Below are 26709 nucleotides of genomic sequence, written 5' to 3'. Positions count from 1 at the left end.
TTGTAAGCAGTTTCTTCAGCAAATAATGAAATGCTCAGAGCTCTTAAGTGTGAGGACAGACCTGGTAACTTCTACACCTGGCATGAGGGTTTGGCTGCAGTTACCGAAAAGCTGTAAGTCAGCCAAGGTCCATCGCTCTGTCCCTTGGAGGAGTAGTCTCAGGTTACCCAGATGCTTTGTTTTTCTGTGTCTTTTCGTTACATGCCACAGCAATTGAGTAAACACGTGGAGACAAACATTTCCGTGCTTAGGTGAATGAGGCTGGACCAAACCCTAGTATGGAGGCAAACTACCCTGTATTCAAAACTCCTGATTTCGTCAGTGTGTTCTTCTTTCGCTGACTACATCATTGTTGTAATTTATTGCTGTTAACTCTTGTGGTGCTTTTTAGTACCCTGCAGTCATACCTCCCATCAGCTCCCCTTTTGCCCACCTCATGTTACATCTGTGGAGAGCACAAAGTTTGTAACAGTAGCCTCTTCATTTAGTATAGGTACTGGTATTTTGCCTTTTAGGTATCATTTGGCTGTTTTGAATAACTTTTCTATATGTACATACAGACTTGTGTGTATATATATAATTATTTATTATATATTATACAAATATTTATTATCTATATTTATAAGTATATATGATTTTTAATATATCTATATCTATATAAAATAATTGTTAGTTCATCTTTCCTTGCTGTTCATTTACACGAACATCCATTCATTTGGGGTCTGCTTTGAAACCTGTTTGCTTTCCTGATAGTAGTGTCCAGTTGTGGGGGGAGGGGGGGATGCCCTTAAGACATACTTTCACTTGCTATTTTTAACCCATCTCCTTTTTTAGCTTTCTGTGAGTACGTGTATAATGTCGGGCTGTCAGGAATATGTCTTACAGCACTATTTCCTGGCGTGGGAACAGGAGGTGTGATTGAGAAATTACTTTATTATGACACATGGACATAAGCTAAGCTCAGCTTAGTGGTCAGCATCCAGATGGATGGTCAGGGGCGAGCTCTGACCAGATAACATGTCTCTAGTAAAATAAACACATTTATTTAATGAATCTTGCCTTTAAACGTGACAATACTTACTGTACTGCGTTTATACCCACAACTTTGAGGACAAAATTCTTCAGAAGAAGATTAAAGTCTGAAAATGCATATGAACACGCAATTTTCACTCTATTGTCAGGCCCACAAAATATTGAGAAGGTGCTTTCTGGCTTGAATATTCACAAATCCAGAAAGCCCTCTGAAAATTACCTTGGCATTTGCAATTGGTGACAGAGGAGTCTTAGCTGCTTTGGTTCAGAAAGGTTGAGGAGGTTGCCCTGGAGCAATTAATAACTCCATTTTCTGCACCGTAAACCTTATGAACTTTTCCAGTAGATGGGAAGGGTTTTATTATCCTCCTTCACAAGCAGGTGATGCAGCAGGCGTGGGAGAGGTTTTATTTTGTTTTTTCCGTCTTTTTTCTAATTCAAATTGAAATGAGGATGTGATAATTATAAACAGTGGCAGAAAATGCAGGGGACGTCGCTCTGCTGAGGGGTTTTATTCTTCAGAGAACTGAAAGTTGGCCTGTGCTCTCCCAAATTACTGGAAGTGCTCAATTTGAGTTCTGCTTAATCTTCTCTCAGGGTGCATCTTCCCGACTTTGGATTGCAAAGCTCAGATAATTAATCTTCCTGAATATTTTTGTCATCTTGCTTGTATGTGCATTCATCAGTGTACATATAACGTGCCAGGCATTGCGGGTTAGATTGAGAGCTCTGTGCCTTGACTCTGCAAATGCTAAGATTTTTTTTCCCTCTCTTCAAGATAGAAAAAACATTTTGTGATGGTATGAGAGATTGAATTTACTAGTATAAATAACCCGTCTCCCTGCCTTTCTTCAAGATGCCCTTCTGGCTAAAGTACTCGCCTTCTTACGAATGTAGCTACAGCTTATCTCCTTTAAAATCTATTTACGAGCAATTTTATACTGAAATATGAACAAGTTTTGGATTTATTTGGGAATATCCCAATTAACTATGGGAACAATTCTTTGTTTTCCCATTTGTGAGCCATTCAAAAGGTGTTACTAAAAACAATAAGAGTTTTATGAAAATGCATTTACATAGGGCATCGGGGTGAAATGTTTGCCTGGTAATAGTGCAGAAATCTTCTACTTTGGGGTGGGTATTTCAGGCTCTTGATAGGTGCTGGGAGCTGTGCTCCTACTGTCCCTGCTAGAAGGAGGCTGTCTCCTCTGATGCCATGAGTTTGTTGTCTTTCATGATCGAAATACAAAGTACAAAATGCATGAAGCCAAACAAATTTTCGTTCTGTTCTGGTACTTTCTACTGATGTTACTCAGACAGCGCATTTTACTTTCTAATCCTCAGTCAAACAGAAAACCCAAGAAATGCTTACTTTTACAGTCTAAATGCATTTTTCTTTTTAAGTATTCTTTTTTTTTTTTTTCCTTCTTTCAGACCTGGGCCTGGATCAGTTTATAGTGAAACGCTATGATGGGAAGGTGAGTACATTAGACTATTAAGTGTATATTATTCAATGGCTTTTTTAACCTAGAGCTCTTTAGTTATTACCTGCATGTGGGTGTAAGTTAAATGAAGTCTTCGAAGTATTCTCTTCTGAGCTTTTTATTGTTTAGTAGCATTGCAGTGCTTTTTCTGTAATGACAGAAAGATTATTTTTTTTAAAGGGGTCTTATTTTAATGTTTACAGACAAAATATTACCTATTCTTATATACTGGTAGGCCAGGAAATTACAGGTTGTAATGACATTTCCTTGCTGCTTCTCTATAACTGCGTTAGAGCCCCACAAGTTATGCTGTTTCAGGGGAAACTTGCTTGACCTTTCCCTTCCAGACTCATCTCCAGATTCCTAAAGGAAGGAGACACTTTTGTGTTTTTATCTGCATCCTGAGTATGTATTTCCCCCGCTATCAAACAGCCTTACTCCATTCCCCTTTTGAACCTTAGGTCCTTTCTACAGCAGTGCACAACTGTTCTGGATGTTTGTGCTGTCATGATATGTGTTGGTAAAATGTTGACCGTGCTGTGATCTAGTTTTGTCTGCCTGCTTAAGTGGAGCTGCGTAGCATCCTACCTGTTTTTATGGAAATCAGAGACCCAATTAATCACACCATAAATCCTATTGGTATGGAAGAGTACGGTAAAGGCAGTTCATATCGACTTCTTGCTGCAGATAACTGCAGGTTAGTTAACCTTCCGTTATATCACTATGGGAACATAATGGTACTCCAGCTTCTAGCAATATTTTCATTTCATCAGCATCATCTGAAAATAAAGCTTCTGTTTGTTCCAAAGGGAAGTCAGAATCTGATGCCTTCATTGCTGAGTGATGTACCTGATACGTAGCGTCAGGCATTTCCGGAAAGCCTCAGCACTGAAAAAAATGCATTTAAAGTTTTATTCAGCAGCTTTATTTGTTTCATTCAGCAGCTTCACTGCTGAACACGTGCAGTTTGCTGTCTTGTTTTGTGTTTAGTCGGGAAAGGTAAAGACAGAAGGTGATCAAATAGCTGGGGTCCCTGTCATCAGCGGTGTACAAGTGCTCTGGTTACCCAGACAGCAGAGCAGGATTTTGTTTGAAAACAGGCAATTGGAAGGTAGTATTTTGGCAGTTAGTTTTGATGCATAAAACTATGACGCATGTTGTGAACACTTGTTTTCTTCTCCCCCTGCTGCAAACCCAATGTCTGCTTTTCATAATTTAAAAAAAAAAAAGTACATATATTCTTTGCAAAATATCAAATGTTTCTCCCTCTGGTTTATGACAGTCTATTATGCATCCGCTCACTTTCATCATTTTATCTTGTCAAGCTATCACATTCATCCCTTAGGCTTTACATAAACAGGATTTGTTTGTAGAGAAGAAATGCCGAATCCCACACTATTTTTGCTAATCGTTCCTCTGTTCCCGAGCACTCCACAGTCGGTTCCTGTCACATTGGATAAAAGATCCAAAGGCAATCTCTTTGCTGAACTCAACTTTCTGGTCCTCTGCTCTTCAGCACTGAGGGCTTGAATTGCAGTGCATTTGGATGTGATGGACACAGTCACCACACAGGTGTGTTGAAAACCCACTGTCGGTGTTTGAGGTACTGTGCTCGACTGTGCATCGTCATCCATGCTTTTAGGATCTTGCCTTTCAGTGGGGTGAACATCTGTGCGGGCTGAAGGGTGGAGAACAGGTAGCATTTGTCTTTGCCTTGTGCCCTACCCACCTTTCGCTCTGAGCTGTAGCAGGGTGAAATTGCTGTTTATGTAAGTTACAGATGTTGGTGCTGCACTTGGATGTCCACGTGCTGTGGTTTGGATAGTCTGAAAGTGAGGCAGCAGATTTAGGGTACTGCAATAGACTTTTCTTCATTGTTATCTTCTCTTGGGACCTATTTTTTTTTTTTTGCCACAGTATAATAACATCCTAGAAGCAGTTTGCTCTGTTGAAAATGAAGAAATAGAGGTTCTTGTTTGCTTGGCTGTCTGCTTAAAGACACTTTGGGACTAGCTAAATCTGGCTGTGGCTATTAGGGTAGCCGTAATGTCCAGGTGAGAGGATAATTCAAGGAGAGTATAAAATAAGTGGGCCTTGGCTCTCCCTTGGTAATGAAAGAAGCTGATGGTAGACTGATCTGTCTGATAGCATCTTGTTCTCATTTTATTGCTTGCTTTGGGTTTTAGTTTAAAAAACAGCGCTGTCTTTACTCGGTCAAGCACCAGCTGAGGTGCTGCAGAGCTGACCTTACTCATTCGGGTTTCACTTGCATAGTAGCACCCGAGGGATAAAGCCTTTTTGCATCTCTTCCTCCTTGCCTGTTTCTAGCTATGTATTCCTCTTGGGTTATCAAAGCATCCTCTACCTGGAGACAACTTTCTGGCGCTTTCCCTTTGTGCGTTGGCGGAGCTGATGAGCTCAAGCAGAAGGGTAAGAGGTCCATCGTTCCCCTAAGCATCCTTACGAATGTCACGCAGAGGTAATGGGACTTGCAGTACAGGTGTGTGCTCAAAAAGTAATAGGCCTGTTTACTGGAAATTTCCCCTTCATTTTTAAGGTGAAAGGAGTATTTGGGCAATCAGACACAAGCAAGCTGTTGTACTGAAAAGTACTGACAATCTGCAGGCTAGGTCCTGGATGAAGAGTAGAAAAGAGAATTAATTTTAGTTCCAAGCAAAGATGTATACCCAGGGTTGCATGCAAGTAATAATTTAGAAAGAGATTTAGTTAAAAGAATAGAACCAGCTGTGCAGTCAGTTGTATTTTAATTATATACTACAGGACGATGATTAAAGTATCGGTGTGAATTTTGAGCATATATGTTTGAGATTTAAATGCTACAGCATTAGTAAGCAGATGTATGAGCTGCTCTTTCCACAGAACCAATTTTATTTACATAAAACTACCATCAAAACAACTAATTGGCTGTCGTGCGGTGATGGGGACTGGCCTAGCCAAAAGATTTTGTGGAGTGATGTGCCTCTGTATTGTAATTGTGTCAAGTTTCTGAAGCATCTTGCTGTGCATGTGATGGAATGCTATGGTGAGAAGATAATACCCTCTTTTTTCTTCTTCCTGCCCCTCCTTCTTCCTAGTGATAATTTATAGGGTTGATGGGGAGGGAGGTAAATGTTACTGCTGTATTAATGGGAACAATGCTCCTGTAATTTGAGCCTAAATGCTTTTTCACTCACTGAGACCAAAAAACCTGGAGACACTCATCCAGCAAAACCCTCAGTCAGATCTGTTTGCCAACATGAACTCGTACTTTTCTTTGACCTGCTGCTGGGCTGAGTGTGTAGGGATGCAACTCTGTCCCTGGCTCCATTTTTGTTTAAGTGTGGTAGTTTTTCCCCCAGGGGGAGGAAGCTCTGGAAAGCAGAGGAGAAGAGGCATTGATTACTATTCATTCAGAGTAGGAAAAAAGTATTAATCAGTCTGCAAACATTTCAAAGTGTTTATATTGAGCTTGAACAAAAGGCTCATGTGATAATAGACACAATCTAATGTGTAGCTCATGGTGCTGTGGCATGAAGGTATCCAGACCACAACTGTTCATCTGCTCCATTTCCACTGTGTCTCTTTCCTCCTCTTGCATTTTGGCGGTGGGAAAGTAAATGCTTTTTTAACCCATCTGTAGGAGAACTATCTCCTGTTGTCCCTTCTCTTGTCCTACCATCTTGAAAAGCATGCCCCTGGTTAGGAGAAGTAAAGTCCTATTTAATTTAGGATGTGCTGTTCCCCTGCTGCATAATGTTTGTTAGGGCTTAAGAAAGGGCGCTTTTGAGGATAATGTGGAGATGTTCTTTGCATGTCTGATTTTTCAAGCTGAGGTATTGTGCTGTTTCATCACTCACTACTTGCATCTTGCTTAGCAAGATGATAGTGATGAGTAAGTTCTCGCTAAGTAGAATTACATATCTTAGCACGTGTAATGTGGTATGAGCTTTGTTAATATTACATAGGTTGTAATATGGATTTTGTTTTAAATTTTCTTTTTCATGCCCTGTCTGTTTACTTGATGGGTTGTTTTTTTGTTTTATGCATTAATGATTGACAAGGTTAATCTCTCAAATTAAAAAAGTGATGCTGTTAGTGGTGTTCCTCTAAAGTGTAAGCTGCATATCCATCCTGTTGAGAGCAAAATCATGCCCTGTCGCCTGGGTCCTTTGGTGTGGTCCCCGTCCTGGTGAGCTACCATAGGGGAGCTCCCAGGCATCGTGCAGCTGAGCTTTCATCAGTGCAGCCTGGTGGAAAGGTGTGAGCAGAGGCAGAAAATGGATGTGGTAGGTGTGCACAGCATAGATCTGTATTTGTGCAGCTGGGTGCTCACACTGAAGGCAAGATGTAGTGCTTTTAAGAGACCTCTAGCCTATTTAGGCAAAAAACCCCACCTTAGATGGCTTATTAGTTTAATACAGAATACACTTGACTTGCTCTTTTTTGTTCTCCTGTGGGGAAAATTTCTTGCAACTGCTTGATATGAACAAAAGCCTTCAAGCTACCAGCAACAGCTTACCCTCCTGCTACCCTTGCTGCAGTAAGTAATTACAGAGGCTTTCAATGCCTTCTAATTAAATTTATGAATTAAGTATTTCCTGCCAGCATTTATATTTACATCTCTAGATGTTTGGGGATGCCATAGAGTAATGCAGAGCAATAGCAAAATGAAGGAAAAGGAAAATACTTCAGATGGTTTCTGTAAGGGCCAGTAAAAAATCTGAAATATGCTTCCACCGTACAATGCAGGCTTGTATCATGGGCCAGTAAAATGGTTAGCTTAAACTACTCTTACCTGCCAAGGCCCTGTAACTGGAGGTGTGTGTTCCTTAAAGAAGAGTTGCTGGGAGTCAGCTCAGGAGGAAGATTTCTTGCCAGATGATTTAAACAACATCTCGGGAGCAGAGGAGCCTGAAAAATGTACTCAGGAAGGATCCCCATGGAAAGGACTGGAGGTAGATAGACCATCCTTTTCTGGTGGACTGAAGGATCTTGCTGCCAGGTTGAAAGAGGGGGGGAAAAGGAGCTTTTGTTTATTATCCTGAATTTCTGGGGTCCTTTGCTTTGTGTATGAGCCAAGGCTGGAGCATGAGACTTCCATCAGAGTGGTGTAAGCTGCTGTAGACCCAAGCTTGCAGTGAGACAAGTTCAAAGTCCTGTTGTCATTCAGGAGCCAAACACTGGATCAGAGCTCTGAGCTCCTGTGATGTTTAAGTGCCTCTGAAACATTCATTCAAAAGGATGCAACTCTAAACGATACCTAAATAAAGGCAAGCTATTGCAATTCGGTAAATAGCAGTGTAAGTGCACGTGCAGTTGATTTACTGAGCCTGTTAACTGAGAAGGATACTCAGTACTTTCTCTGGCTTAGATGCAATGAAAACAGGTGAGGAGTCCTCTAAATCCAACTGTATGAGGTTTTGCCAATGTCTGTTGTAAGGCTGTTTGAAATAAATGAGTCCCCAGTGTCAGCGGTTTGAGCTGCTGAGTCTAGGTTGTGGCTTGCTTGGAGATACCTTGAAGCGTTCAGCTATCCTGGTCCATAATCTGTGTAAAACATCGCTGTCCAATTTCAGATTTCCCGCTTTTAAATTCCTTTACCTTCTGATCTCAGTGCAGGTAATATTTACATAATAACCAGGAAGCACCTTCTTACATAGATAATAACCTTACGCTCGTTTATATGAAAGTTCCTCTGTCATCCCCAAAAGCGTCATAACAAACTGGTGGGAGGTAATTCTTGCCTGTGACCCTTTGGGGAGCCAAGCAGAGTTGCAGTTTATTGCAGATAATCAGCAAATCTGAGCTGAGCTAACACAATTTTTCTCTTCTTGACTTTCTTTGCTGATACCACTGTCCATGTTTGTGGGTTTCTTTGCTTGCTAGCTTTCTCCTCCCAGCCAAACTTGGCCCTGCCATCTGCTCTGGTTAGCAGTTTTGAGTTACTCTTGTGTTCCTCACTGCTTTTCCCTGTTCGCTGGGACCTGTGCGGATACTGAACTGCAAATTTGTCTCTTGGCTTGTTTTTAATAAAAACAAATTTCATCAAAGAAAATACTTAATTGCTTCTAACACAGGTAAATGCATGGTGCACAAACATCTCTGTGGACACCTGGGTTGCTTTATGTCCACGTACAGAACACACTTCATCCTTTCCTGCCTCCTCTACCAAACGTTCGTGGTGTATTTCAGTTTTGACAGAGCTCTACTTGCTGTTATCTTTTTGTACCGCTAATTTTGTTGCTCGTTTTCACAGGGCTTGTTTGGCAGGTACTACTAAAATGCTCTGGTTGCTGTATGTCCTCTTTTATTCTGGTTTCTAGGTACCTGGCAGGTGTTTCTTCCAGCTACTAATGTCTCTGATACTTGTGTCTATTCTAATTATGGTTTGCTTTTTTTGGTGTAACCAAGCATTCCCTCATTTTCTTCCCTTTTCTAACCCTCTCCCCTTCCACCAGGATTTCTGGCAGGTACAAAGCAGACAGCATGTGCTTTGATTAGTTTGTGCTTCAGACCTCATAATATGCACTTTTCGTGTAAAAGGGACAGTGTATGCTCACCCTTTCTCCCTGCTCCTTCAATAAATAATCCTGAATCCTCTCCTTTATCCTCAGCCTAAAGGATTTATTTCAGAATACTTGAATTCGGCTTGCTAAGAGTAAAGTCCTCAGGGTAGCCGTTAATACATGGCTTTATTAACGGGAACATATTTGAGCAAAGCTCAAATGTGTATCTCCCTGTCCTCCTGTTTTCATGGTGTCTTTTGAGGCTTCTGACTTACTTTGCAGCTTGATGAGGCTGCGATAGAGCTGGCTCTGTTGGAAAACGGCTTTTTCCGCTCGAGACCATAAAGTTAGTTTTATTCTGTGAGAAAGGACAGGCGTCTCTGGCCAAATGCTGTGGGGAAACATAATGTATTTGAAGGTGTGTAGGTTTGGGGAAGAGTTAGTTTTGAAAACTTTCTTGAGTTTTTCAAGTTACAGAACTATGAAGAGTGAACTATATTAAAGAATATTTTAGGAAGAAGATATTTGAATGCTATAGTTCATAAGATGGTTTCTAAGAAAAGGAACTAGAAAGCAGAGGGAGGTTCATTCAGTATTACTAAGTAAAGAGGGACATGTACTCAATGCTTTCAGTTTGGCCTCTAGCTTTGTGACCTTAATGAAATTCACAGGGGAAGTTAGCAAAAAAACAAGCAACTTGGTGATAAAGTGCTCTTAGTGGGTGTATGCAGTCTTGTAATCAAAAAGTGGTTTATGGGATCATTTTTGGCTTTAATTTCTTTGATAGTTTTGCTGGCGTTAGATTAATGCTTAATACTTGAGGGATACAAAACTGAGCTCTGAAAACTCTGTCCTTGGGTAACATGGAGTTAGTAGGGAGAAGGGCAGAGGAAAGGAGGGTGGATCGAGCAGGGTGGGAGGGAATGTTTTAGGAGGTGCTTGACCTCACTGACTACAGAAAGAGGGGAGGTCTGGATGGGAGAAGCAAGTGAAGAAGAAAGGAGGAGTGAGAGGGGAAGGGAATGGCAAGATTTTTAGTTGTATCTTAATTCGGTTCCTTACACCATTTGCGATTGCGAAGACAATCTCTAATTATGTGATTACGTGCGGTTTTTCCCCAACCCCCTTTCTCATTTGGTGGGTGATAAGTACTGAGTGTATGGCCCCAACCTCATCATCTGAGCCAATGTTTAATACTTGCTTTCTATACAGAATTATAATTTTCCTTGTGTACTTTCACACTGGAATTTTTATCCGAGAAAATGAGAAGTGTGCATTATCAACATAATGAGTTTGTCTTGGTAATGCAGGCTGAGATGAGGGAAGGAAGTATCCTGATTTCCATCTGGAGACCTAAGCAGCCATTTAAATTCAAAGGTGTCAAAAGTCCACTCATTTTAGAAGCATAATTTGGGACATCAAGGACCTAATTTTAATCCTCCCCCATCAAATTTCCATGATGAATGCTGCTGTGGTCCTACAGATTGTGATTTCATTACCCTGCGGAGGACTGAGTTCAGTGGAGGGGAGCAGAAGTGTAGACTGTCCCTTTTCCGAGGCATTTCCTATTTGCTTTTCCAGCAGGGGTTTCTCCCTTGCATGAGTGGGTCTGCTGCCTGTGAAAGGTCGGGAAAGTCTGTGTCATTTTTTTTTCATGGTCGTACAGAATGCTGGCCTCGCGTTTCAGGTGCTGTTTGTTTTAAAGGTGATGAATATTTACAGCCTTGCTGGAAGGAGGGAATGCAGATTTCTCTTTCCAGTCTCAGGAGACCACCTGTAGTAATAATTGTTGCCTAATTTTTGATTCTCTGTACGTGTCCAAATTCAAACTCGGAGGGAGAGAGCATGCAGAACAACTTAATCCGTGTCCTGCTCTGTATTTTTGTCCCACTGTGTATATATACAGATAAAATAACCCCCAAATCAAAGGTTTTAAAAAAATCTTTATCAAAATATATTCTTGAAAGGTCATAAGCTGCAGTATTTGTCTGCCAACAGTAAATTTTAAGCATTTTCCTATGCTAACACTCACCCACCATGATTTGCCATGCAGAATCTGTTTGCGTTTGCCTGTGTTAGTATGTAGACTTCATAGTAAATTATTTAGAGCCACTAGGAGTGATACTGTGAACTTTTCCACTGCAAAAAGAGGTTTATGACTTCTAGAAAGTCCTTGTGCTGTTTCCATCACAACCTTAAACACTCTTTTCTTATTTAGTGATAAAGTGATATAAAAAATCCCAGCCAGTGCATCTAAAATGACTTATTTTGCATCCACATTATAAAGGTAGCTTTCAAAACTCTAAAGCCCTCAATTCTCCCCCAAGTCCTTTTTTTTTTTTTTTTTTTGTCCTTGTTTCATAGCACAGAGGGACCTCCCCTATCTCTTTTTCCTTAAAGGGCTTTTGAACATCTGGGCTGAAAGGCTCAATTTTTAAATCTGATTCTGAAAGCCTTTTTAATTCTTTATTTCAGTTTTCTTAATGTAGGTAGTGAGGTACCAACATGAGTTGTCATGAAATCTCTGAATACATGGCTTTGATTCTTTAAAGTTTGTATCTTCAAAAAAAATGAGCAAAAATTAAAAATTTCTCTTCTTTCAGAGCCTCCAGTTGAGCATTTTGATGCAGACAGAGTTCAAAGCATTAATATTTTTAGTTAGCATAGCAGGCTGCATTGCCTGCAGTTTTCACTGGCATTTCTTAAGGGTTTTCCCTTATCTATCTTGTGTGATAGACTAATGCAGAGCATCTGCTGCAAACCCATTAGTCAGTGAGTGGCTTGGTATCTATTTTCCCAGATTTTAAACGGCCCTGCTCGGGAAGGAGCACAGGAGTCTGTGCCGACACAGTGCTGTCCTGCAGGCTCTGCTGGACCAGGCAAATAGGAGCCACGTCGCTGCACATTTAAATGTTGCATAGCACTAATGAGATGGCAGGTGCTAGCTAATATTTTTAAAGATGTCAAACAATATGTGTGGTAGGTGCTAAAGAGTGTTTAAAATGCATTAATTAAATAGATTGACCAATAAATTTTATGAAAAGATTTGTTTTCCCGTCCTTAGAAGGATTCCTAATAGTTTTTTATTTATAGGGGTGCTGTCTACTGATTTAAGCCCAAGGTATCAAGCCATGTGCTAGCAGGAAGGACTAATAGTGCATCATGTCTATGCGTACTGCTTAATGTTATGGGCACAAGTCCTAATGTGGGGTTCTTTTCCTCTTGTTAAAGAGATTTCATTTGTAAAGAGACACGTATACAAAATTGCAATAATACAGAGGGTCATCTTTACCTTATAAAGCCAGAAAACTGAGAAACAAGGATAGAAATTGTCTATATTAGGCCAACTTATAACACAAATTTTTTTGGAAACTCCTACTGTGGAAAAGAGAATATTTCTTTTTAACGCTGAACATAGAGCATTTTAACTTCTTTTCCTATATGCCTACAGCTAACTGTAAAAGAAATACGTTAATAGATGTCTTCTAAATGGTTTGCATAACTGAAGGTGGTCAGTTGGGACTGAAAGAGAAATGCTTTGCAGCAAGGTGACTTCACTGAAACATTCATGGTTTTGTATTTGCTTACACAATATTGGTAACCTTAAAGTATTTCTTTTAAAAAGGAACAAACTGAGTATGATGACATTTGTCAATAAAAGATGGTTATGCTTCATCTAAATTTCCTTATTAATTTACAAATTTACTTTCTGGTTTTGGATAAATACTCGTTATCTTGCATGCACTTTGATATTTATTGTCATTTTGGAAGGCATAAGTCACTGTGGAGTGGTCACATAAGGCTGATATATGAACCAAAGCTTCAGGAATTTAAGTAAAAAGGTGATGTTGAAACCTACACAAGTTATTTGAATAAATGTGCCAAAAGTGTGTTTTCTTTTCCAGATTGAAACACAGACTGTCAACTCTTAAGTGACTTACTGAGAATGTGTTCTTCCCAAAGTGGCAAATTAAGTGCTGCACAATAAGTAGTTTCTGAAATGCAAAATGAAGTGGAGCTGCAAGGATTTAGCTGATAAGGCTTTTCTAAATGTGCGTTAGGAATGCAGAGCAAACACCAGCACTGCACCTTGGCATCTGTCTCTGCCTTTGCAGAGAAGGCATCCCTTAATTTGCAAAAATACATCTTTTTTTCAGACTTGCATAATTAAGTATTAACATGTTTCATTCTTCACTCAGCCCTGAGAAAATAATTTTTAAATCCAAAGTAAAGGTAATATTTCGCAAGGAGTGGAAGGGATTAATGTTTTGTTTTTTTTTTTCCCCAAATTCTGTTACCTGAGAGCTGTACCATATGCTTGGCTTGAGGGAGGCTCCAGCAGTAGATCAGTTTTGGGCTAGAATGTGAAGTTTGTGATATTTCTTTGGGTGCTTTGCTTGCTTGCAGCCAGCCTGTAATACAAGTCTGGGGAGTTGCCTGCATATGGCATGCAACTTGGTTTTCTACAGCACACGGGTTTGAAGGAGGCTGGTCGCTGTTATTGATATGTTCAACCCATGTTCTGGTGCTGTTTGTTGGGCTTGGAGCCTGAGCTGGAAAGGGCAAACCAGGCTTTGTATTTTGAAATTCAATTACATTATTTTTTTTTTAACCTGTTGTCGATGTCTGGTATTGTAAGAAAATCTGCCTGAATGCCTGTAAAAAGTTTTAGTCCACTAAGACTGGACTGGTGGCTTTTCACTGAACTTACACAGCCATGCTTGTGCTGAAAGCAATGGTATATTTAGATTTCTTTTTCTTTTTACATGTTAATTTGGATGTTTGCTCGTTTGTGTGCTTGTTTAATATGAATCTACTGCTTGATTAAAAAATACATCATAATTGTAAGCTGTTTCCCCGTGGCTTGCTCACTTGTGAATGCTCAGTTTTGAATGTTTTTTGGGTGTGCTGAATGATCTTAACCAATTACTCTGGTTTTGGGAATGGATTTAATACAGAAAAAAAGTCTTACATGGAAGACATTTGACTGTTTTAACTGAGCTTTTTGAGAATCAGCTTGTGTTCAGATACAAAAGGGTATGAAATGTGAAAGTTGTCCTGACATTGTGTGGATAACTAATTTGTGAAGGTGATGTTTCTAAAAGAGGATGGAGGCTTGGAAAGGGTTTTTTCCCTGCATTTTCTGATTGCATGCATTACCTTTCTGGCTAGAAAAGATGGTAGAGTATGCTGGAAGGAAAGTAGCATGTGGAAAAGAAGCTCAAGGTCTACAGACAGTGGTTTTAGATGTGAGGTCTGACTTTGGGTTTTTCCACCTTGAGCTTTGAGGGATCACAACAGTCCACATTGTGCTTTGTAAAGTAGGTAGATTGATTTTTATTTTTTTTTTTTAATTTGTTTTGGTTTTTTTTCCTGGGGTTTATAATATAATTCTGTAGAATATAATGTTTCATGGTGAGGAGCAACCCCTGAGAAGGATGCTTACATCCTTTCCCATAGCAGGGCGAGCTTCCCACATACTTCGTGGAAAGCGATCAAACATGCAGCTTCTCAGTGAGCCAGAAGAAAATAAAGGGGAGAGTTGTGAATTTTTTTTAAACTTATGTTCTCCCAGTGCTAGGAGCCTGAAAATCTTACTGATCAGGTCAGTTGTTATTTTCTTCTGTTAAGGTCAGTGGGAGAAATTCCCTTTCCTATTAGCTGTAGGCAGGCTGAACACCATAGTCACAGTGTATGTTCCCCTTCCCCAGGTTTCTGACAAGTAGATGCTTGTTTAAAATAAATAAATAAAAATTTTTATTTTGCTTGCTCGAAGTAAGATGCAAATGAGTAAATTCTTCTCCCTCCCATCTGTCTACACCTTTGTATTTCAGAGAGCAGCTAACTTAATAACTTCTTTTATTGTTACTCTATGGATGTGGTTTTCCTCTTATGAGGAATATTTTGAGCGGTTTGATGTCGACTATGAATTTTAAGTGCAGAAAAAAAAGCCATAAAAAATAATAAACCAACCTCTGGAACTTTTTCATGGGATCCTTTGAGCAGGTGAAGTAGGATGCTAATAGCTAGTTTATGATAAATGCTGCTGAAGACAGGCAATCGGAGGAAGAGGCAATAAATCACACGAGCAGGTGAGATGCTACTGGCAACACTGCCGGCAGCAATTGCAGAAAACTACTTTCTCCACAAATACTCCCTTCAGTTTAAAGGAAAACCAGACATTGTTTATCTGTCCTTAACATAAGCATCAGTGTAATTTTGCTTCAGATCCATCTCGATGGGAAGGGAAGCAAAAACTTTTTTTTTCAGTAAATGATACTTCAACCTGGTATCCCATAAGCATAAATAGCAGTTATCTTGCGTGAAATGAATGCCATTAGCATGTTGTCTGCTGTTAGTGATTCGCCTCTTATTAAATTCCTGACTCTCTCCAGATGGTAAAGGCAGAGCTACTGAGAAGAGTTTTATTTGATCAATAGAGCTGAACTTCTTTTCTTTGGAAACTGTATTTTTTGGTGATCTATATGATTATTTTTGTCTCTTTTCTTGTGGTTTCCAAGCCAGATACGGGTTAAATTTTCATCTAAATTATTAGCTGAGCTCATCCCCACTCTGCAGTCACATACAATGGTGAGTTCTCTCTCAAAAAAAAAAAAACACCCAAAAAACCAAAAAAAACAAACAACAAACCTGAGGTGGATGAGAGACATCAGCTGCAGACAGTGGATCTGACCTGGAGAGGCTATGTGCTAACTCTTGCTGGGATGTCTACTTAGGCTTCTTAACGGTGCCCAGTCAAAGCAACGACCTGGTTGCTGCAAAACTTTCTTGCTCTTCGCAAGTCTAACCGTTCAACTTGATGTTATGTTTTGCCTGCTTATTTTATTGTCGGTTAACCAGTTTTCTTTCCTTTATCTTGTATATGATGGGATCTCCGCTAGACAGAGGTAACAGTGGGGGACAGTTGTGTAGCTGGACCCCCATGTGGTGGTGTTTGTCAGTGGTTTTTCCTAAAACTGTTCCTAAATTCAGCCTTGCTTTCACCATGCTTCTGTGCTTGCATGACCTGGTTTCTGTGGAATAACCTCATCCATGCCTACTTTTCTTTATATTAATTTCATATTCTTCTCTGTGTGTGTGTGTGTGTGTGTACCTTCTCCTGCTATGTTCTTAAAATGGATCACCAGTGTGGATTTCAGTGTGTATCTCCTAACAGTTTTATGGATCCTTTTCAGTCTTTGAAGCTTCAGCAGATCAAAGGGACTTGGATTTTTAGTTTAGTAAGGGAGATTAGCTGATAAGACACAAGGTGTTGAACTGGTGCAAGAGAGAGAGATTGAGATTGATATCAGTCCTGGTCCTCCTAGTGAGCTCCTGAATTGTGTGCTTCTGATAACTACACGTTTTTGATAACTTTGATCATACTTTATATTAATGTGAAATAGTTCTTTCTTGGCTACTGCTACAACAGAGTATAACTAAAATGCTCTTAGTGAAATACGATAATTTCCTTTTTGAATACTGTATTAAAAAATCTGATTTCCATAACACCAATATCTCAAAGATTCAGACAAGTTTAAGCAAAATGGACATAGTTTCACTTATCTGTATTTCAGCTAGGCTAACCAACTAATTAATATTGTGCAATTCCTTATCCCTCATCTGAGATGGGGAAGCACTGATCTTTGCAGAGCATTTCTGACAGATTTGAAGGCTGGAAAAGGTCCACTGAATACGAATGGAGATGGTAGGGGTGTGTGTATGTGGAATGGCTTGTTGGTGGTAAGGATACAAATAAAGCCTTCTGTTTCTCTATTTAATCAATTGCTTTATTTTCTCTTTTTGGGGTGTGGGTTGGATGAATAAATAGAAACTGTCCCAGGAGCGAGAGAAGTTTGCCGATGAGGACAGCATATTTTATGCGCTTGGAGAATGTGGACTCATTTCTTTTTCCGACTACATCTTCCTCACCACAGTCCTTTCCAGTAAGTACAGTGGGGTTTTTTCCTTCTGCAATTACTGATTTTTTTTTTTAAGTTTTGAAGGTTTACAAGCAATGAGTTTGCTATTGTAGTCTATGTACATTTCCCTAAAAGGAATTCTTGATTGCTTGAAACTCGAGCTGAGTGAATAATTGGTATTGCTTCATCTGGTTTAGACTTAGCTTCGAGTGGTTCAGAAAGATAAGCAGATCAATGACTTCTGAAGATTTATTTCTCATTTTAATATGTGGCAATTTTTTTTTTAATGAGTCATTTGACCTGCTGTTCAAAACTGTAAATGGAGATGTGTTCTTGTGTTGTGTTCATATGATATTCGTGTGTTTGGATTAACATTGTTTTCCAGTTCTTCACTGGTTACAAGACTGTACAAACTCTCTTCTCCAGCTATATTTTCACTTGGGTAAGTTCAGGCTTGTGCATGATGTAATCCAATGAGGAGAGAAGCTAAGCCATTTACATTTCAACAAGTATCATTAGATACCTTCTGTCTTTTCATCCTGCTGCACTTGACTTGCATTTGTGATATTTCTGTGATCTGCTAATCTGTTCCAGCAAAGTCTTCTGCACTTGAAGTGCTGGCACTTAAAAGTTTGCTTTGTTGGCAAGAAACAGTGAAACTGAAGCCTTTGGTAATGTCAAATGGCATTTCTAGACTTTCTTCATGGGAAAAGCAAGTTAAAAACCTTATTTGCAGAGCTTCTCTAGCTGCTTGGAAGGTGCTCGTCGCAAACAGGGAAGTCAACAGAAATTCCAGTTATTTTTTAGCCCCATTAGAAAATGTGGGGTGAGGGGGAACATGCTGCTGTCCAAATGAACTTGAGACATTTTATTTTCAGACCTTAAAAAAAAAAAAAAAAAAAAGAGAGAGAGAGAAAACTTGGCCATCTGATCTTGTAAGTATGTGTTTCATGATGACCTGTTTACAGGAATTAAAAAGCTGGACACTTCCCAGTTTTACTGTAGATCCCCATTGCTGCCTGCTCTGTGCTGTTCAGGGAGTCAGCTGGGTAATTCACTGATATTTTGTGAAAGCAACAGGTGCTTTATTTTTTTTCCCCTTTTTTTTGCATGCTGTAACATGGACAAATGAAAGAGGCAGCTCGTAATTTACTGAACATGGCATTTCAGAGGATCTGTTACCAGGGAGAAGCTGTGTTCGAGGTCTTGTTTGTTGTCAAATGGACGTGGTGGGGAAAGACATGTATGTGACCTTCATGTTGTGAAAGCAAACACTGAGAGATAAAGCTAGTTCAAGCCAGGGAATTTGTTTTATGATTTTAATCTGCTTTTTTGTTTGACTGAGTCTCAGAACTGACTCTTAAGACTTTTGCCGTTCCTTTCTTACATTAGTCTAGCCTGTGCCAAAATTATCTAAGGTATTTTCACTTGTGTAGCAGGGCCTTTTCATCTGAGTCTCCACAGATGACAATGAACTCTCAAACCTGTTGTATCACATTACTGAATGTGGTTTGGAAAATGCTCATGCCCTTGGCTTTATGGCTGTGCTGGTGGTGAACAACCGCCTAATCAAGTACACGGGGCGCAAAATTAATTTAATGTGCTTCTGCAGGCAGCAGTAAGAGAAATTGTTCTGGCTTCGGTTTAATTTCTTTGTTGTGAGAATAAAAGTAAAAGGACCACCTTGTGTTAGAGTAGCAGCCAGCCTTGTTTTGGAGGGCTGTGTGGGAGTGACAGGGGGTTTTGCTCTTGGTTTTGGGCTTTTAAACGTGTTTGCAGTCACTGGGGAATCAGACTAATGACAGGAGACAGAATTGGGTGGTGTGTGCTCTGAGGAACAATGTGAAGGGTGGGCAAGGCAGGAGCTGTCACAAAGGAAAAATTTAAAAAAAAAAAAAAAAAAAGAAGAAAAAAAGTGTTCCAGGACTTTTAGTCTGACTTTTAGGTATTTTGGGAGGTTGCTGAATGGTTATTGAGGATGGAGTAATGTCTCTGAAGCTACTGTCAAACAGTCATTCCCCAGAGGAAGAGTTTTGGTTTCATTTTTAAAGCATTTGCTTTTATAAAAAAAAAACTCTCAAACAAACTTTGCCCTGTGGCTAGATGGCAAATTCACGGTTATGCCATGCTGGTTTACTCTCTTACTAGTAAACACTACCTTGCAGGAATCCAGTAGTTTCTGATTTTTTATTTTTTTTTTTCCCTGGGAAATAAAAAAAATAGAATGAGGAAAATACATCTTAAACCTGACTGTTCAATATTGGTTTTCTCACTGTTGTTTAAATAACCGAAACATTAAGAAAGCGTCTGGACAAGAGCAAGCTGTAGATTACATCAAATAGCTAAAAGCCGCTAAACAGTGAGAAGGAAGGTGGTGGATTGAGCACTACAGCAGGATAATCAGAAGGGGAGTGTGAGATTGGGTCTGGGGGTGGGAGGCAGGAGGGACAGCTCCTCTGCTGTGCTCAGAAGTGATGGAGAGAGATCAGTCGTGGTCTGGGCTGGCTTATTGAACTCAAAACTGATCAATGATAATGTCTGAAAACAAGAAACCCCAAGGGCTTTGTGTTACTGTGCTCCACCGGAGCGTCGTGTCCAGCAAGTCTGCTGAAGGTGGCTCCTGCCCATCTCCCTGGCTCTACTGAAAGCACTGCCAGGCTTTGAGAGCACTTTACCAAAGCATTCAATTTAATTTGTTTCTGCAGCTTCAGCTTCAGCTCACTTTAGTTGTATCCTCTGAAACGCGGACTGCGTGGCAGCTGCCAGGGAGGGAGAGGAGGAGAGAGGGCTGGAGGCTTCATCTGTATGTTGCTCGCAGAGAGCTGTTTGCATATTGCACAGAAAATGAAGTCTGTCACCATATTTTATTTACAACTGATTTCTCGCTCTAGCACTGTCTGTTCTCGTCGGTTGCTGAGTTTCTGTGAAAATGTATTTTTAAAACAACTAATAAAATAGCATTTAACTGCTTCAGAAAGCCAGCCTTCTATTAAAGGCAATAAGAGCTGAGTGGCCTTGAGGATGCCCCACGGTTTCTGGTGCTTCAGCCGTTCCCCGTGTTTTGGGGTAGAGGTAGAAAGATGAGCAAAATACAGGGTAAGCAAAATGCCAGTGGGATTTCACCTGGGTCCTTCAACTGTCATAGGAAAGCAAACACATTGCTTCCCCAACCAAAGAGGTTTTTGCTTTTGGACTTGTAGAACAGGTGGAGGAAGGCGAGAAAGAGCTTTTCTGTCATCAGTGACTGCAATTTCAGAGCAAATGTGGCCTGTTGTCCAGGCATGGTAATGCCTACTTGATTAGCAGGTACTGAAGGGAGCTGGGCATTAAAAGAATAAGCCGGTGTTGTTCCCGTAATTGGACTGTCGCTGTGTCTGGATTTACTCCCCCTGGAAGGAGAGCTAAATAGCATTGGCTCAAGCCAAAGTAATTACTCTCTTGCCAGGGCTCTTGTAGCAGGCCTGCAGCTCCTTCTCCCATCTCCTGGGGGTTCTTTCTAGAGCGCAATGTGCTGCCATCCCTTATGTGTACTGGCCTGCAAGAGGCCTCTTGCCTAGGATAGAGTCACTTTTTTTTTTTTTTTTTTTTTTTTCTCTCCCCTGTGTAAGAAATAAACCCCAAGCCATCTAGCTCTGGAAAGTATTTTCTGGCCAGTTATTGAGTGCTGTGCAGGTCCTTGCAATGGAGGTGCCATGGCATGCTCTCCTGCACTGCTGCGTGCAGGCGACATGATCTCCAGGGTCTGTTTGCACTGTGGCTATTTTGAATATGTATTCCTGGCTGACACAAATGTCTTCAGCCTCCTTCCCTGCCACGAGTGAGATCTGTTATCTTACCAGTGGTGTTTTAATCCTGCAAAACAGCACTAAGTGCCATAGGGCTCATTTCTACAAGAAAAGGAGACAGAAGGTTGCTTTGAGTTTATAGGAATTTTTTTGTTTGTGGTCCTGTTCATGTTAATTTTATCTTTACTCTAAACTTTCAAGACCATCCATTTACCTACATGGATATACATGGGACATCTCATCCACACTATATGATGCAGGGATGTCTTCAATACCTTTCTGCCAGCCCAGTTGCTGCTTTGTGGGTTTTCCAAGATGTGTCTGAGCAACACAGAGATACTCTTCCAAGGGATGTCCCAACTTCCAAATGTAAGCCTGGTTGCTTCATGTCAGACCAAGGCCTCTCTGGCTCAGCATCCCACTTCTGCCATGGGCTGGTAGCCGTGCTGAAGGACAGAAGGACAGAAATGGGATAGATTTCTCGCATTGGCAGTTTGAGATCTTCCTAAGCAGAGCTTGACCTCTCCAGTTTGAAAACTGACATTACGGCATGGGATGCTCTACTAGCCTCTCCGCCTGCAGTCTTCACTTGGTCTTTTTCTGTTCATCTCTTCATCCCTTGTATTTGCATGGTGTGATGGGCTGATGGATCTCCAACAACCTCCTGTATCACAGAGGACAGTAAATTTGCAGCAGGGAAGGACTACTCAGCGTGCAGCACTTGTTAGTCTGATGAAGAAGTTCCAGAAACTTACTCATGATTATTTCTATAGAACTAGGAAATAGAGTAATTTTGTGTCGCTCAAAGCAATATCACAGAACCTGCAGATGTTTGGGGTGTCCTCTTTCTCCAGGGGTTCCCTGGACAGCACAACTTCTAATGGCCTTTGTCTGGCGCTGCCATTTCAACAGCTTGTTTCCGCGTCCTTATTTCAGAGGGGTATTTAAGAGGGAATCTTGATTTCCAGCAATGCTCTGTGAGTCATGTGGTAACTGATGAGAAGCTGTTGAAAGGTAAGTCTTGTATGCCGGCCAAGGCCCTGTCACATTCTTTCAAATTTCTCAAACTGAGGCGTACGTTTGTCATTGATGTTAAAACCAAAATACAAAATTTGGTGTCAAAATTACAGAGTTGCTTTGGTTCACAAGCTAACAAACAAAATAGAAAAGTGAAACAGCAATAGTTTTTCTTTAATTTTTTAAATTGATTAAATAGAAGAAAGATTAAAAATGGCATTATCTGGGACATCGCTCCAAGGAAAAGCATACTGCATGCTTGGTGTAAATTTTTGTATCTGAAGGTAGCACACTGTCATGGTACAGCTTTCCAAAGGGTGGATTGGAGCATCCGTTCACATGCCAGATCCTTTAGCTCTTCCCAACGCATGTGTCCGATCCATGTTCTTCTGTACAACAGGACAGTTTATTTAGGATTTTACTTGTCAGCTGTGCTAGTTAACCCCTTCTTTGCTTTCTGTTGGGCACCTCTCTCTGTCAGTGGTGGCAGTGTGAGCATGTGCAGCTCAGTAACCTTGGAGCTTGGTACTCAAGTGGAGCTTGAAACCATGTGCCTGGGTTCAGGCATGTGAACCTCCAGCGTGGATTTAGAGTGTGGAGCTAACAAAAACTTCATTTCTCTTGGTCTAGGTTGTTTAGGGCTTTTCTTACTATTAGTATTGGTGGTATTTTTACTTTGCATGGCAGCAGGTTCCTTATGAGCCACTTCCTACCACTTTCCCCACATGTGGAGCTGCACCGGTGAGCTAGGAGTGATGGTCCAGCCAATGCAATCTGGCTCGTGCTGTTAGGAAATAACACCTACCCCAAACGTGTGCCAGTTATAGAAATAGGGTGTACTAATACCAGGCATGAAAGACCTGTTTCCCACTTGTGAAAGCAGCATTGTATTTTAGATTTTAACTGGAATTTGAAAATCAAATGAAAACTTGATTTTCTGGGTGTTAGACTGCTTTAAAGCTTCAGTCTGTATTTCAGTGGGATTTGTATATTTAGGTTTTAAAATGATGCATTTGTATTATTTCAGAGGTAATTCTGATTCTTCATTGCGGTAAGAAATAGTCCTTAGGTATTTAAAGGTATTTTCCCTTTAGAACCGATGATATTGTGGCTCAGTCTCCGTGCTGTGGACTAGGTTATTTTAGCTCTCTCTTATTTACAGTTCTGAGTTAATAAACATTTAAAAAAAAAAAAAAAAAAAGTTGGTGGGATTTGGATTCATTTTCTGAAATAGTGAAATAATTTGAAAGGAAAATATCTGCAACATTAGCACATTTTAATGTTTGAGGTTTTTTCCCCATATCTATTGCAGCTAGGGCTCAGCCATCTATATTCTGTGGATAGTTGCTTCCTTATAAGGCTGTAACTCTGTTCTAAAAAAGAAAAATATTACAGCATTTGGAGATGCATTATGTGAAAGTGTATCATCTAGCTCTTCCCTATTACCGGTGCAGTGGCTTACAATGAACTAGATGCCGGTGCTGGTCTGTGGTCTTGTAAGGGTGAGATCGTCTGTGACCTCAATTCTTTCCTTCAGACAGAAATGTTCCAATTCAAACACATACAGAAAAAATTTCTCCACTGTGTGGAGTCAGACAGAATAATGACCATGCTGATTCATGTAACTTAAGGGGAAAAAAAAAAAAAAATCTTGAGGAATAAGGTAAGCTTTTTTTTTAATGTTGTGGCCTGAAAAAAAGTAAAGAAAAAAAATATTAAAGCTGCAAGGCTTCAAGAGCCATCTCTCTAGATGAAAATCTGTCTCTACCTTAGGAAGACTGTGTTAATTTTGGATCGATTATGAAGATATATTTTTTCAGCTTCAGAGTACAACGGCCTTTGTACACATATATTTTTCTTAATTTTGGGATAGATGGGGAAGAAGCAATCATAGGATATTTAACTCCTAATGACTAATTTTTCTTCAAGTAACTCCCCAGCTGAATTCTTGATCTTTTATTCCATACTGGAGTTGCCTGGGGAGTTACTAGGCTTCAGGATGGATATTGAAGTCCTGAGCTGCTTTGCGTTTAAATTCAGACAAAGAAATTTTCAACTACATCTGAAGGGAACAATGTTTATTTTCCAAAAGTGTGTTCAAAATAGTTTTCCTAAAATGTGGTACCTCTGCTTGAGTTGGATGCTCTACAGACACTTAATTTTTGTGACTGTAGCCATGTACTGTGTGAGTTGCAACAGGAGTCAGAGGGAAGGACTTGTTGAGAGGTATCTCTTCGAGTGTGGAGTATTGAGTTTGGGGGAAAGAGAAAATCAAAAGAGCACAAAAATAGTAAGATGTGGCCTTTCTCATCAGTGAGCATTTATTGTCTTTCAGAATGCGTTGCTTCTGGTGAGAGTAAATGGCAATAAAGAGCAATTGAGTGCTCCAAATTGTTCTGTTGAATAATTCAAAATAGTTAAAAATTACCTGATTGGCTTAAAGATGCCTTATCAGCCCATCTAATGCCTCAGAGGTTCCCTGGGGCTTTATGCTGACGGATCGGGTGGATTTTTCAACGTGGTCAATGCTGCTGCTTGTCATCTGTTTGTCTGGAGGAGGTTGCTCATCCTTAATGCTACTGCCTGTGGCTTTTGGTTTTCTTACTGCCTTTCTGTTCCCAAATATTTGATTTGAACAAATGAGTCAAGAAAAATGTTAATTGCCCTTCGCACTAACTCCCAGGTTAGTCGAAAAAACAACTTGGCGCGTAGATCTGGTCAGCTATGGATCTACAGAACAATTTCAACCTGTTCTTTCAAGATATAGTTACATATATCTCAAAGCTAAGAATAAGGTAACTCATGAATTGGTATTGGTGTGGGCTCCAGTACCATGGTTTTATTTGTGTTAATGATTTGGAGGAATCATTAGGAAGTCATTGTATCCTCCTGAACACCTAAAGACTGGAAATAACGCTAGAAAAGAAACTGCAATTGTCCTGACCAGTTCCTGAGTTGTTGCCCAAGGGAAATTAGTCACAATGAAAAATTCTTGATTCTTAATAATGTCGGAAAGGATGGCAAGGAGATGGCTCACAAAATCAGCAAGAGATAGAAATGCAGCAGAGCACTTGGGGAAAATCCAGAAATGGTTTTCTCTTGTAAAGACAGGCATTGCACCTTATTAAAAGCAAACAGTCCTTTAAATGGTTTTGATAACCATTGCAGGAGGAATATTGCATTCATTTGAGGCATCTTAATTAAGGAGGCAGTGGGGAAATTTAGAGAAGCTGCAGTCAAGAATGGTAAAATTGGGGGGCAGAATAAAAGAGGGGAAAAAAAGAAAGGCTAAGTTTAGCTAGGCAAACTGGTGTCTGCTGCCTTTATGGTCTGAAAGTTTCTGAAAAATCTAAGTACAAGAGAAAAAAGTGAAGTGGAGGTTGTACAGGCTGATGTAACCACGAATAATGGGGCAGAGTGAGCAAGGGGGGGTCAGCTGCTGTCAGGATGACTCTTCCCCAATAAATCCTGGTCAGAAACATCACGCCCAAGAGGAGAGGCAGAAATAATCTCGCTCGGGACCAATAAATTCAGGCTGCCCAGAGATCAGGGACATAGATCTTAATGAACATTTCTTCCTAGGCAGGAACGGGATGAGCTAATTGTCTTCGGTGCCCTCTGGTTTCCCTGGCTTGGATTCATGTTTGTTGGATTTAAGTGTCATTACAAGTAATCAGAGTTAGATGCAGATCAGAGGAAGAAATGGGCTGTGTCGCTTATTAGCTAAAGGAATGAAGTAATTAAATTTGCCAATTTAAAGCCACTTTCATCCCCTGTCTTTAAAAAATACTGACCCTGCAGATTTTTGATGTGGAACAGTTCATTTTAATTCTGCAAGTGATGTTCTCCTCTGAGACTTTGATAAACTGCTCTTGAAAATGTGTATTTAGAGAAGGGAAAGAAAGGAAACAGCCTTTGTGAGGGGTAAGTTAAGTATCTTGCTTTCTCTGGTCACCCTGTGTCTGTGCAAATTGGACACAGTGGTATATGTTTCCTTAATGAAAAGGGGGGGGGGGGGAGAGAACAAACCCCAAACCCCAATTTTTAACAACGAGTAACAAATTTTCCAATCTCAGAATATACATCATTGTACCCTGGCAGAGAAAATGGGGGAAGAAAGATGAGATGTGTAAATTGCTATTTTTCTAGCATCTTGTAACTAGATTAGTTTTGTATATTCCTCCTTTGCCTCATAGAGCAAACAACTCTTTCCATGCAGTGCTAGATTTTGGGGCTAATAGGAAGAAATTGCATCCAGTCTTTCATGCAGTACTTGCAATTAAAGTGAATAAAATTGGATGTCTTATTTAAACATTAAGAGGGTAGTTGGAAGGTGCTTAATACTGTTGCTCTTCAAGGAAACGGGGAATTAATCACTGGAAATGATGGATCGACACAGAGGAGGCTTTTTCTATAAATCCCTTTAATTAGATTGCCACATTGGAGAGATTATGAAGTTGGTGTTGGGGACAGCTGCTCCCCCTGATTACAGCTCAGCTAATGCAGAATTAATGAGGGACGGTGAGCAAAGGTCTCCTCGTCCCAGCAGGCAGGACAGAGAAGCTGGGTGGAGGCATGGCTTCTGCTGCAGCGTTGCGTATGGAAGGGAAGGAAGATAACCCACCACGTGCTGCAGGTGATTGCCGTGGTTATAGGAGACACGGCTTATGCACGTGGTGTTTGGAATTTAAAGCCTGAATAATTGGCATGAGGAAATTGGAAATCCAGAGATGATAACAGCAGGACTGTATGTGCTGTATATATCAAGGGGCTAGCGACAGGCTATTCCTGCCGTTGAGTTTAATGTTGTTACACATCTGTTTAAGGCACAAAGTGATTGGAAAAGTGATCTCATTAACATGTTTGCTGAATCTTTTTAGTGATAAAGTGCTACAGTTTATTATAGCAAGGGGAGAACACGATGTAAAAGTCTCCTGGCTTTAAATTGAAGCTGTAACTAATG

The 26709-nt window shown here is 40.3% G+C and overlaps 1 protein-coding gene across 10 annotated transcripts in view; it reads left to right on the top strand.

Annotated features, from left to right (window-relative positions):
- The window catches only part of MICU1 (mitochondrial calcium uptake 1), a 109428-nt gene that overhangs the window by 39656 nt on the left and 43063 nt on the right, over positions 1 to 26709 (top strand). For 4 of the 10 annotated variants that reach the window (XM_052800124.1, XM_052800123.1, XM_052800128.1 and 1 more), the window contains 3 exons: positions 2467 to 2510; positions 4872 to 4946; positions 16854 to 16968. In XM_052800124.1, coding sequence (XP_052656084.1) covers positions 2467 to 2510; positions 4872 to 4946; positions 16854 to 16968 — 234 coding nt within the window. Of the gene's footprint in view, positions 1 to 2466; positions 2511 to 4871; positions 4947 to 15547; positions 15614 to 15924; positions 15931 to 16853; positions 16969 to 26709 lie in introns of all 10 variants that reach the window. The other 6 variants (XM_052800127.1, XM_052800131.1, XM_052800133.1 and 3 more) reach the window with 3 other exon arrangements.

This window comes from Harpia harpyja, chromosome 10 (assembly GCF_026419915.1).
Source record: "Harpia harpyja isolate bHarHar1 chromosome 10, bHarHar1 primary haplotype, whole genome shotgun sequence".
NCBI classification, from domain to species: Eukaryota; Metazoa; Chordata; class Aves; order Accipitriformes; family Accipitridae; genus Harpia; species Harpia harpyja.
The sequence above is the reverse complement of the archived record's forward strand: the minus strand, read 5'-3'. Positions and strand labels throughout refer to the sequence as shown.